The sequence below is a fragment of the Cuculus canorus genome, chromosome 7 (assembly GCF_017976375.1).
Source record: "Cuculus canorus isolate bCucCan1 chromosome 7, bCucCan1.pri, whole genome shotgun sequence".
NCBI lineage: Eukaryota > Metazoa > Chordata > Aves > Cuculiformes > Cuculidae > Cuculus > Cuculus canorus.
In genome coordinates this window covers 14,324,698-14,337,849 of record NC_071407.1, presented here as the reverse complement: position 1 = coordinate 14,337,849, position 13,152 = coordinate 14,324,698, and the positions used below count along the sequence as shown (strand labels likewise).

At 49.7% G+C, this 13,152-nt stretch overlaps 1 protein-coding gene across 4 annotated transcripts; it reads left to right on the top strand.

Moving 5' to 3' along the window:
• Window positions 1-2: 2 nt before the first annotated feature.
• On the top strand, window positions 3-12,877 carry POLL (DNA polymerase lambda). 4 transcript variants are annotated; one of them, XM_054072298.1, is made up of 10 exons: window positions 49-65; window positions 582-691; window positions 1,562-1,705; window positions 2,212-2,509; window positions 3,161-3,323; window positions 6,415-6,738; window positions 7,328-7,501; window positions 8,332-8,460; window positions 10,494-10,662; window positions 11,020-12,877. In XM_054072298.1, the coding sequence occupies exons 3-10, from the start codon at window positions 1,591-1,593 to the stop codon at window positions 11,382-11,384; spliced, it is 1,737 nt and encodes a 578-aa protein (XP_053928273.1). In that variant the 5' UTR covers window positions 49-65; window positions 582-691; window positions 1,562-1,590; the 3' UTR covers window positions 11,385-12,877. The 4 variants fall into 4 exon arrangements, with proteins under 4 accessions (XP_053928274.1, XP_053928273.1, XP_053928275.1 ...); XM_054072299.1 differs by lacking the exons at window positions 49-65; window positions 582-691 and adding an exon at window positions 3-14; XM_054072300.1 differs by lacking the exon at window positions 49-65 and having other exon boundaries at window positions 323-691; window positions 2,215-2,509.
• Window positions 12,878-13,152: the final 275 nt, after the last annotated feature.

Here is a 13,152-nt window from a genome sequence, read left to right as displayed (position 1 = left end):
GGCCCCGCCCCGAGGTGAGCTTTGCGTATTGCCCCGCGTAGGGTCGAGGGGTCTGGTTCGGTCCGGTCCGGTCCGGTCCGTTCCCCCCCTCTTCTCTCTTCTTCCCCTTCCGCCCCCTTTACTTCACCTTTCTCCCTCCTTTATCGCCTTTCCTCCGCATTTCTCCCCTTTTCCTCCCGGTTTCTCCCCGTTCTTTCCCCTTCCTCCCGGTTTTCCGCCGTTCTTTCCTCCACCTTCCCACCCCCTTTCTCCGCCTCCCCGTTTCTTCCCTCTCTCTCCCCCTTTCCTCTCCCTTCTTTCCCATTCCTCCCTCTTTCTCCCCTTCTTTCCCATTCCTCCCTCTTTCTCCCCCTTCTTTCCCATTCCTCCCCATTTCCCCCCAGTTTCTCCTCCTTTTGCCCCGTCCCCCTGGGGAGGGCTCCCTTCCCTGGACCTGTGGGCCAGCGAGCAGGGTATCTTATCTTGGATGAGTTAAAATCCCACTTGGAAAACTCTTCCAAACCCTGGAGAGGACCCAGGCACCTAGAAGCTTTGCTGTGGTTTTTCTTTCTTTGTCTAACAGAAAATATTACTGTTTTCAGAGGGCTTTTCTTGGTTAAAATGTTCTGAAAATGGAAGCGTTTCAGTGAAGCTGAACTTCAGACATACAGCACGGTTTCTTCTCCCCAAAGCCAAACTCTTCCTTGCACAGGCAAGAACTTGAGCCCAGCTCTGGATTGGTCTTCCAGAGGATTGTGTTTAGTGCTTGTGTGAGAAGGTTACCGTTGGAAGATGTGGCCAGGACCATGTTTAGCTATTCTAGGCTTAACGTGATACGGTTGTGCTGGTTTGTCTGTGAGGAGTCTCTGAGCAAAACATGAAGTGCTGCACCCAGGGGAAACCAAGGTGGTGGTTCCTTGAAGGTGCAGCCAGGTGGGAGGGGCTGTTGGGATATACAGTGATTTGGGAGTTTGTTTGGGCTATGGAAAACCAAGCTTCCTGGTAGTTAAAGCTCCAAGGTTCCCTTTTGCAAGGTTTGCAATGGTAAAGCTACAGTTGTACTTGTATTGCACTTGGTGAGTTACTCTACTGATTGCTATTTCCAGCTGAAGCTGGGTTAGAGGTTTTCCTCCTCCTTGTGGCTGCGCAAAATGCTTGGTGTCAATCAGCTACTTTTATCTCTTCTCATCAGTGATGGGATTTCAGCCCTGGCAGGAGAGGCATTTCTCTCTTGGGAATGTTCTTAAGAAACATCTGGGAAATAAAGTTTCTGTTCGCTGGGCGGGAGGGAGCTCCAAAGCGTTAAAGGAGTTGAATGCTTACTGTTATGAGAACTCTACTTAGTGGTTTATAAGGTATCCAAGCAGGGTCTTCTTAAGTGGTTTTTGGTGGTTTCCTACTTTGATTTTTCTGACTTTGTGGGCTGCAATTCTTGTTTCCAGATGCCTCCCTTGGGGCGAGTGTTTTTGGAAGGCAACAACAAAAAAATTGCTGCAACAAAGACAAGGAGCTAAATGAGTGAATCTTAAGTTGTTGTCATTGTGTAACGCTGTCCTAAGCAACCTTTCTCATTGACATTCAGAAATTGCAGATAAACTTCCCATCAGGCCTATGGAGCCACGAGGGATTGTCAAAGCCTTTCCCAAGAGGAAGAAGGTGAGAGGTGACTCAGGGAAAAGCGTCCCTCCGAAGATACCAAAAGAGGAAGGAACAGAGATATCTGAGGGTAAGCCCTGTGTGCCCATGATATAGAATATAATACTCCTACTCCAGCTTATGAACTGGGAGTGCTGTTCCCTCAAAGGCTTTTCCTGGCCCCTGAGTGTGTTTTCTGTAGACATCACAGCCAGCTTGCTTTGATACATCCCAAAGGTGCCAGGGGACATTTAGACATTTAGCATATTAGGAAATACTGCTTCACAGATGGGGCTGTCAAGCATTGGAACAGGCTGCCCAGGGAAGCAATTGAGTCACTATCCCTGAAGGTATTTAAAAAATGTGTAGATGTGGTGCTTAGGTTCATTGTTTAGTGGTGGACTTGGCAGTGTTTGGTTTACGTTTGGACTCAATGATCTTAAAGGCCTTTTCTAAACTAAATAGTTCTTTGATTCTGCCCCCCAAATAGTGCCTGCCATGGTTGGTGCCATCAAGCCCTATGTGCCATACGTAGCCCTGCTGGTTTGGGACTCTGTTTCTCTTGTCACTGAGCTCCTGCCCCTGTGTTTTCCTCAGCAGCGTGGCTGGAACCAGTCACTGCCTACGTGTTGCAGGCTGGCATTGGCCAAGCCAGGGCGGAGATCTTCCGCAAGCAGATTGTCCAGAATGGAGGTGTTGTACAGAACCAGCTCTCCTCAGAGGTGACGCACGTCATCGTGGCTGAAGACATGGACTGTGATCGGGCCTTTCGGCTCCTTAAATTAACCAGGCTACCTTCAGGGCTGCAGCTGGTGAAGGCATCTTGGCTAAGTGCTTGCATTAGAGACCAGAAGCTGCTGAGTACTGCTGGCTATGCTGTCTTTGTCCCTCGCAGGTATGCATGTGCCACACTGTCATTCCTCCCTACAGCACTTGTATCCTAAACTGAACAGCACTAAAATTTGACCTCTGCTCAAAATCTCAGACTGCAACTCATTGCAGCTCCTGTATGACTCCAAGTCACTTTTCCCCATGCAGACTGTGAAATTTAGTGACTTTGAGACCAATTGCCATTCTCTCAGGTAGCAAAACATAGAATAGGGCCCAGAAGTGCTAAAAAGTGTCCTGTCACTTGCTATAGGTGCTGAAGGCACCTCTTCCCAATCCGTCGGTGATAATAAGGAGATTTCTTTTCAGAATGCTGAGGATTAAATGCTCATGTTGCAGATGAAAAATAAGGAGAGAATTGGTAACTAGGCACAAGAGAAAATAAGAAATGGAGCAACAGGCAGCCACAGGTTAGGGTCAAAATGTTTTGCCAGAAGAGTCTGAGTGAGGCAGATAGGAGTGGAAGCTGCAAGTCAGCAAGGTAGATGGAAATTGGGGGATTGAGACAAAACCAGAGTAATTAATCTGTGATCTGAGGAAGTGCAATTTATATGGGTTGTTTGCTCTATCCCAAAACATGCAGAAGGATTTCTCAGTTGAACTTCTCAGACATGAGAAGTCATCCTTCACCTATACTGAGGCTTCTGATTCATGGCAGGTACCTGGAGAACGGAGAACTGCGGAAGGAGCAGCAGGTCCTGGGCAGTGAAGAGATTCAGCCATCAGCAGATGAGGGAACCATGAAACCAAATACTGAAGCACAAGTCAGGGATTCCTTGCAGCAAGGCCTGGGCACCCTTGGACAGCAGCAACTGGCTGAGGTGAGGCTTCCTGCACAGGCCCTTCTGCTTGTGAACAGGTCCTGCATGCTACTGTTCCTGGCTAAGAGCATCCCTGCAGGGATACAATACAAGATTTTCTCAGGAAAGGGAAGGTGTTTAGATGTTTCATTGGGTTGCTGCTGGCCCACTTAGGCTGTGGACATGGTTGCTGCTGCTTTGTGCCGTTTAGGTGTTCAATGTGGAAAATACACCCCTTAAATTCCTATCCCCATCAGAACATTTCCAGCTGAAGCAGTTCTAGTGCTCTGATCTGGCCAAGGCTAACTCTGATGATCATGCTTCCTCTATGTCCTTTTGAGGAATATTCCCTGGCTGAGAATATCTCCCTTTCAGGAAGCTGTCTCTGATAATTCATCTCATGTTCCTGCCTGAGCCATGCTGACCCATTCTTCTCGGCAAGCCCTGTGTTCAGACGTGTGTGCAGTGGATCAGATTGCCACTCAAAGATTGTGGTGGTGTGCTTAAAATATCTGCGTGGGGTTATTAGTGGCCTCTGCTGTGAGTCAGCTTCTCCAGCCTGCTGTTAGCTTTCTTTTCTTTCTCTGTATTTTTGTTCAAGTTTGCTGAATTCTTTATGGGGTTGGTATAATTCAGATCTGTCTGCAACAAAGTTAGTGCAGACCTTTTGGGGCAGCAGCTGCCTTGTGTTTTAGGCATCTACTGGCTAACACAATCCCAAATTTTGTTCCACAGAACCCTGTAGTTACACCCTAAATAGCAGCCCATGAAGGGCTCTTTTGTTTTAGTCTTTCTGTTCAATATGGTAGGAGGATCTTTTCTCCCCAGGCTTACTGTCCCATGGGCTATAGGTAGAGTTGGTTGCTTCTTAACTGCATTACCTTTGCAGTTACTCCATCTTTGCTGTTTCTTGTAACTCTAATTTAGTGGCAATCATTATTAACAAATCCCACATTTAACAGTACAAGTGATCATTTCTCTGATTATAGATCCTATGATATCTGCCCTGCTTTCTGCTCACACTTACTTTGTGGGGCCAGGCAGCTGCTGGAGTCTGAAGCCTTATTGCCTTTTTTTTCTTTTAAATCCCCTCAAGCAATGATATTTCCTGTTAGCCTGTGCACAAACAATATTTATAGACACTTCAGTACAATCCCTTGTCCAAAGCTTAGGACTGTGAGAGCTTGGGGAGGAGAAGAGAACCCACAGAATATACTTTAAAGAGAGTACCAACCACTTTTAAGACCCAGCTACAACAGTAAAGCTGAAGCTGAAATCCTAGCATGGAAGTAGCCTCCACTTAAGCACAGAATTGAGCTTGGGTGGGTGTTTTTTGATCTAGGAAATGATGAATGTGCCAATGTTTCATACTGAGCAGGGGCTGCCGTGGGAGTCCTACGTTTGAATGTAAACTCCTGTGAGGAAACCCTATCACCATTTAGATTGTAGCAACCACTGTGTGACTGGCATCTGGATGCGATAGTTTTCTGCAAGGCAACCTTTGCAAGCAGTGCCAGTTATTCAGTGGCTGTTACCTGGGGCTGTTACCCCAGACTGCCTGCCTCCTCTCAAGTGGCGTATTGCCATGGCTATTGGGTTTCAGCTGCTGTCCTGACTGTTGTGCTCTTCTCTAGACAAACCATCTATATCCCAATCTCGCCCAGCTCTAGCAAGTCAGCTGCTGTAGGATCCTGGAATATCTTAGAAGCTAATGGGACTCATTGGTTTTGCATGTACAGTTGTAAAGAGTCCAACAGCTGTGTCAGTGAAGCGTAGGGAGTCGGGGGTTTATGTGCTCTTTTACCTATGTGACACTGCTGGCTGAGAGAATGGGAGTTGCATGCTTCAGCTGCAGAGTTGTTTGCATTGTGCTTGGATAACTTGCCTTTTAAGTGCTTTTAGGGGGCTTGCTAACCAATCTGAACACTGAGGCTTTGCTGCCCTTAGAGGGAACAGTATCTTAAGGGAGTTGCATTTCAAGGCAAATAAAACTGCTTTAGTCTGTCAAGTCCTCAGTCTGACCCAGTTTTCAGAGTTACAAAATAAGATTACAAAAGGGAAACATCCTGCTTCTTCTGGCTAAAGACTTCAGTTCTGCATCTTGCGGGAATCCAGACCTCCTTAGCCAGCAGAACCAGTGGTTGTAAGGGTATGGCTCTGACTTAGGCTAATGCTCTGCAGAAACTCATAACAGGACTTATGTGCTGCATGTAATTGTTAGACTGATCCCAAATAACCCATTCAGGGTTACTTCCATGATACAGAGGTCTTGGATCTTCGTGGATTCCTCTGTTTATACATCAGGAAAGAGGGGGACCCCAGTGAGCAAAGCAGTCTACAAAGCTTCTGTGCAGCTTCCCACTTATATCCCTTTTTGTTTGACACCTGAAGCCAAGCCTCATTGTTTCTTAAGTCCACACAGAGGCATCCTAATGCTGAAGGTATCAGCAAATGTATACATTGCTTCTTTCTTCTGTCACTGAGGAATGTGGAGTCCTTTGTGTCATTCCTTCCTCCCCTTTTTCTCTTGCAGATAGCCATGGGGAAAATGGGGGGGGGGGGGTTGTAATTTACTACCCTGTTAAGATTTTGTGTCTGTAACTGAAAACAGAGTTCAGTGCGTATCTCCTGTGGTCTGCATCACGGGGTGGAAGGTGCGGAGTCTGAATGTGAGAGATGTGTCTGTGCAGCTGCCAGACCAGTGAAAGGTTTCACAGTGGAAGCAGGGAGTAAGGATCTCACCCTGCCAAGGATTTCAGCATTGTCATACCATGCCGCTGGCAACTGTTGCTCTCTTAAGCAGTGTCTCCCCTCAGTTAGCTGTCAGCAGCTTGGCTGTCAGAGGTGTGTGTGTGCTTGGACCACAGGTGGACAGTCTTAGTCTCCTGTGCTTTGTGAGATGTAGCTTCAAGGGGAGCACGTATAGCTTGGGGCACAAACAGCTACGGTGTTTGTATAACAAACAGCTTCCAGAGATGGCAATTTGAGCACTAACTGCCCTGGAAGTTGGTTAGTGCTCTGACTTCTTACTCTTGGGAGCAGCCTATGCCAGGGTGCACGTGTGAAATGTGCACTTACGCTTGCATGGCTGCTTTTCTACCTCTCCTCACAGAAAGCCTCTGATGATGAAGACAGTGAAGGAGAAGATGCTAGCGTCACCCAGGAAGACCTGGAAGCATTGATTTCTGGCCGCTACCCTGTGAAATCATCAGAGGAGACCAGTGACAGCTCTTCTGCAGTGGCTCGGCCTGCCAGCAAGTGGGTTTGTGCCCATTCCTCCAACAGTAAGAAGGACAATCACAACCAGTGCATCACAGAGAAGCTGGAAGTGCTGGCAAAGGCCTATTCTGTCCAGGGCGACAAGTGGAGAGCTCTGGGCTACTCCAAAGCCATCAATGCACTCAAGAGCTACCACAAACCAGTTACCTCCTACCAGGTAAAACTCTTCCCCAGGGCAGTGGAGGAGGGTGATAGACCCAGCAGCATCCTAGCTCTGTGATGAGCCAGATCCTTTTCTCTTTATGTACACAGAATAGCTTATCTTCAGTCCCTGGCAATTTGAGCCTGTGTGATGATATTGGTGGAAATTGTGTAGCAAGTGTGAGTTTGATTCATTACCCACCTGCACTGTTTTCAGATCAGCAAAGTGAGGTCTGAGCCTTTTAGAGTCAGATCTAAGCACTCATGAGATAAATGTCATTTTCAGGCTCAATGCAGGGACATTGTCGCCTTTCTCTTAAGCATCAGCAACTGCCACTAATGGAGATAATATTTGAAACTAACTAGATCTGAGCCTGGTTGACTGTGACAGTACAGCCATTCAGTGTCCTGTTCTGCATGCTTGTCCTTTCCCACTTGGCATAGCCTACAGAAGCCTGGCTTAGGGAAGAGGCAACCAGGCAGAACTAGTCCTGTCACTTACCAGTCACTGATCAAATGGCGAACCAGGAAGTCTGAGTGGGTAGCAGCTCCCTAGCTTGTCTCTCACCTTCACTTTTTCAGTAGCAGCTCTGGTTTCTTCCTAGGAAGCCTGTAAAATCCCTGGAATTGGGAAGCGGATGGCAGAGAAGATCCTGGAGATCTTGGAGAGTGGGCACCTGCGCAAGCTGGATCACATCAGTGAGAGTGTGCCTGTGCTGGAGTTGTTTTCCAACGTCTGGGGCGCAGGGGTTAAGACAGCTCAGATGTGGTACCAGCAGGTAAGTTTAATGCTTTATAAGAAGAGGTTCTCGGGCTGGGGTTTAAGACTGCTTCTGAGTGCAGGACGAGTACTTTCACAAATATTTTCCAATTTTCAGTATCCACAGATGGGATTTGAGTCTGATTTTTGTAGGAGGAGCTGTGAGGCTGGGTCCCATTGTGGGTGTGTTTGGGGAGGAAGTAGTGCACTCAGCTGAGACTTGAGTTTGGGTGAGGGGTAGAAGACACAGATGTGCAATAGGAGGTAGACACACACAGTGGCTCTTCTGTTAGCGTCACTGGTTGGAGCTCATGTCACACCACTCAGTTGGCAGTTGTAAAAATGCAGTTAAAGCCAGCCAGCGTGAGAAACCCAGGCCACTGGGTGGGTTGCTTCTTTAAAAACAGTTCGTTTCCTGAGCACAGAGCTAGTGAAGCCTGGCTTCTTCCAATCTTTGGTTTGTGACTGGATTCTTTGCTGTCTTAAAAATATGGTTGTGTTCACACAGTAGGCTTTCCATTATTGGGATATTTTGGATGTCTTGCCTACATCACTTGTTTTCCTTCAAGCTCTAGGAACACAGTGCCTTAAGAACAGTAGCCTTCTGTCACATTTAGTTAAGATTGAGTCATTGTGGGGTTGAGATTAGAGGGATATGTGGATAGTGGAATTGCCTGAATTCCTTCTTTTAGCAACCAGGCCCTAAATAATCTCTCCATGTGGTCTTGGAAGCTGCAACTGCCCTGGGTTTGAGGCAGATTAAATACAGTCTCACCAGATCTTGGTTGAACGTATTTGATGGGCAAAGTCTCAGTAGGTGTTTGAATATCATCGCGTGATCTGCACTAGGGTTTCCGGACACTGGATGATATCCGTACCAAGGCGACTCTCACCAGCCAGCAAGCTGTGGGGCTGAAGCACTACACAGATTTCCTGGAGCGCATGCCTCGGGAGGAAGCTGCAGAAATAGAACAGACCGTGAGTAACTCAGCCCTGGGAGTACTTGCTGGGACTTGACAGGAGGGTGCATACTGTGTCAATGTGCCTTGCTGTTACAGCAGAGCTCTTCAGCCTCTTTTCTGATCAGTGTTAGCGTGTGGGGAACCCTTTCTGGGCATGAGCATGCAAAACACCTTCTTTGCCCCACAGGAATGTTCAGTTTGAGTGTGTGGCAAGGAGGAGTATACTGCACAGGTATCAGTTCTGCCTGCTGCTTTGAAAAAGGCTGCATGTGGCATGGTGGGATGAGCAGGTTCCCAGCTCCTCTTTTCTGCCTCTCATCTCCTCTGAGATGTCTGCTTTCATCTGAGGCCCCTGAGCTGTCTCCTTGATGCTGCTTCTCTCAAGGAAGCCAGGAGCACCTTGTGATCTGGGAGGACAGAGTGTGGATATCTTTGCTAGAATGAAGGGAATCCAGGTTGCAGATGGATGCTGCTTCTCTAGTATGCAACAACACTCCAGGATTGTGGGATGCTAAGCCAGTGTACCCTAATGTGAGCAGAGAGCTTGGGGGAACACACCGTCATTGCTACTCCTGTGCTGTCTGATCACCATGGAAGCAGCAGCCAGCGTGACCCTGTCACTCGGCCACAGGGCCTGGCCACAAAGAATACAGTCCTTCTAGGCTCCTGCTGAGGTGTCAGTCCCCGTGTGCCGGATTAGCCATTTTGGTGGTGAGCAGTCCCTTTCCCAGGCAGGCTGGGTTGAGGAGCTGGCTCTTGGGGATGGGTCTATTGTTATCTTGATGGGATTACTGCGTTCCCCTCCATACACATGAACACACCTCTGATCCAGGCCCAGGAGAGAGAATGAGGGATTAGTCACTGTCTGTGCTGCCTGTCACAGTGAGATCTGAGGAGCTTTTAGGCTCTTGGGTGGGGCTGGGAGCTTTCTAGAAATCTTCATTTAAAGCCAGGAGGGGGACAAGGACACCAGAGGAGGGCTTACTCCGCATGAGAAAGACTTGTGGCTTCTTGGAGCACCTCTGGGGCAAAGGTTAATGGGTTTATCTCTTGCTAATGAAGGATGATCCCCAAGAGTGACAAGGGGCTGTGGGCATGGACACTGCCTTCCTGAACCCCAGCTTCTGTGATGGCCTCGTCACTGAGAATTGCTGAGCCCCTAATTATTTGGTGCCAGCAGGGTGATTGGCATAATCAGACCAAGAATACTTTACTCCTGTCCAAGGACCTGGGAGCCTTTTTTAAGTGTTTAATGAATGAAGCCATCAGAATTAGCACTGTCTGCACAAAATAGGAAACAGGAGCTGTGGTCCAGACTGGAGGTGGCTACATTAGGGAAAGTTCTGATTATATGTGTCCCATTGCAGGCAGCAGCATATTGGCATCCATTCAGTTTAAAATGCTGGAACATTTGGTTTTTTTCTGGGTCAGGAAGCACGATTTTCCTGCAAAGGCAGAGCTCCTGGCAGGAGTGGACTCCAAGGGACACTTGCAGATTTTCTGCTGTCTTGGGTCCTGCCGGGGAGACCCTTCATGAGCCCATCTCTGCTTCTGACGCAGGACCTGTGACTATCTTATGTTGAACTTGTTGTTGATTCTCTTTGTGGGGGGAGCTGGTGAGCTTTGCCCTCCTGGGCCAAAGGAGAGCAGAAAAACCTCTTCTCGTCTACTGTCTCAGAAACCACAAGCTTTGAAAGGTTGTACCATGCTTTGCATCCTCAGTATTGCTGCATCTTCCTGCTTGTCCCCATCGAGGTCAGTGCCCCCCAGAGCTCATGACTGGTGGTAGCACCACGGTAGATCACCGTACGGTGTGACAGCTTGCTGGGCATTTGCAGGACTAAGTGGAGGCCAGCCCGTCTCACCTGGCTCCTGACAGCAGGACAGCCTCTTTGGTGGGGCAGTTTGCCATGTCTGCCAGGTCTCTGCTCTGTGGGGAGACCCTGCAGGTGCAGGGCAGGCTGCAAGGCTGGCACAAGATCCTGTGCTGTCTTGATGGGCATGAAGAGACTGATCTTGGACTTCTCATCCCTCTCTCTCTTCTTGGAGGTCAGACAAGCTGCCCTGGCCGTGAAGCATGGGCTCGTGTGTGTGGCATGTGGCTCCTACCGTCGGGGGAAGCCCACCTGTGGAGACGTGGATGTACTGATCACGCACCCAGATGGGCAGTCTCACCGTGGGGTGTTCACCAAGCTGATCGACAGCCTCCACAAGAGCGGTAAGAGGGCTGGAAACTGGCACTTGGTGCTTGAAGCTGTTCTTAGCATGGCCAAGCCGAGGAGCCAATGAGGTGAATGGCCTTCAGTGAAGGGCAAGCAATTTCTTTTCCAAAGGACAGGACATCTTGTAAATGCTTAAGAGTTCTGGCCCTGCTTCAGTGGCAGCTCTGCAGCCAGTGCTAAGGAGAGAGTATTACTGCAGCTCAACATGGTTTCTCCTGTCTGTGTGGGGCTGTCAGGGCTGAGGCTGGGTTGCCCTTGGCATCCCACAGCACGTTATATGACACCTCAGCTGCTGTCTGGACAGTGGGGAGTTTGAGGTAGAGGTGTCAGTCTCTGCCTGTTCTTTTCCCCAGGCTTCCTTACGGATGATCTGGTGAGTAAGGAGGACAACGGTGAGCAGAAGAAGTACCTGGGGGTGTGCTGCCTCCCTGGGCCAGCCCAGCGTCACCGCCGGCTTGACATCATCGTGGTGCCTTACAGTGAGTTCGCCTGTGCCCTGCTGTACTTCACAGGCTCAGCTCACTTCAACCGCTCCATGCGGGCCCTGGCCAAGACCAAGGGCATGAGCCTCTCGGAGCATGCCCTCACCTCGGCTGTGGTGCGAGGCCCTGGAGGCGTCAAGGTGGTGTCTGGTCATGTTCTGCCCACTCCCACTGAGAGAGATGTCTTCATTCAGCTGGGGCTGCCTTACCGGGAGCCCTCGGAACGGGACTGGTGATGTGCAGATGTCACCGAGCACCCTGGGCCCACTGCTGTGCTGCTGTTCTGAAGGGTGCCAATTTCTCCAGTGCTGCTCTGTGGTGACTGCAGACCAGGGAGCGTATCCCAGCAAACTGGGGCTCTTCAGAAGTGTGAGGCTCTGCTGTTGGCAGAGCTGCTTCACCCAGCAGAGGCTGTGGGCTGGAATCACACTGGATGTGCTGCCCATCAGCTACCCTGGCCCTGCTCTCCCCAGGGAAGCTTCAGAAAGCTGGGCTGTAGAACCGTGTGATCTAGCCCCTGACAGTGCTTGGAAACTGAGGAAGTGGGATGCATCTTCCTCTGTGTCTGAGCACAGACACCTCAAAATCTCTGGCCTGAGCAGTATTTGAAGGCAGCCAGGATCTGGCTTGGTCCAGGAACAGGCCTTCCCCCTTTTCACTACTGTTGACAGTTGCTACTATGGGAATCGTGAAGGGTCTGCCATGCTGCTGCTGTGCGCTCCCTCCATCTAAGCAGACTTGTGTCCTCTGGCAGGTCTCACAGCGTGGGGCCAGGCTTCTGTGACTGCCACCAGCTTGCCCTGGTGCCAGGTAAACCTGGAGGGAGGCATGGGGACACGATGGGCTATGTCTGCTTGCTCTCAGCCCATTGTGTGCTGAGAATCTTCCAGGGCAGAGAACTGTGATCCCCCTGGTCTGCCCCCAAGAGCTCCTTTCCTCTCAGAGCAGGAGAGTGGCTCTTGTGGCTCAGGGGAGCTGTGCTCGGGAAGGGTTTGCATGTAATGGCTCTGAATGTAACCTGGCAGGGTGATGCGTTTGGTGCATGCAAGGCACAGAGGCAGAGAGAAACACAAGGAGATAGGTTAGCTCTAATTTGAGTGAAGTGAAAGCTTTCCCTTTGCACATGTGGAAGCCATGGAGTCATCTGTTCTTTGATCAGAAAGTGTGTGTATATTTGAGTATGCATGTATGTGTGCGCTGGCCCTGTTCCATTGGGGTGAGTTTTATTTCTCAGGAAACCTCAGCTAGTGAAGATGAATGTCTCAGAGACTTTTAGTGCTCCGTCTCCGTTACGGCATTGTAGTGGTTCTTCCTACAGAGGTGCTGCTCAGTGGCATCAGCTGCCAGGAAGGCCAAGTTGGGCACTACTGTACCAGGACCCCAAGGTTCCTTCTGGCCGGTGTCTGGGCCTGGCTTCCCGCTCCCTTGTCTCTGGGGGGAACGCGTAGCTGGCCACCCCCGCTCTCCACTCTGCCACGTCTTTGCAGCAATGAGCTGCGTGTTTGCTGCTGGAGTGGGCTCAAAGGCTTTAAGCCTGGTAAGTTTGCACAGTTTCTTGCTGCACTGTCAGTGTCATGTGGGGCTGAAGTGTTTCCTGGGAGGCCTTGACCTCAGCAGTGTTGTCAGCCCAGCCTCACTACCAAACACTGGATGGAAATGAATGTCTGCTGGTGTGTTTTGATGCTTTGAAATTTGAAGTGTAATAAATTCTTTCTCCCTTTTTCCTTGGTATCTCTGTCTTTTTGGTCTCTACCTTGAAGCTGTTGGGTCTCTTCCCTCTGGCTGACCAGGAGACCCTCCTGTGTTGAACCATTTCCCTGTTTTCAGTATAGACAGGGAAAATGTGGTGGAGACCTTCATTTTGTTGGATCACCACTTCTGGATCTCGGGGTAGGGAGCTGCTTGCCACCATCTTTCCCATGGAAGAGCTGTGTTTGGCTCTGTCTTGGCATCCCTTCAGCAGCATGGCTGAGCTGGGACTGGCCATGTCCAGAGAAGGGAGTA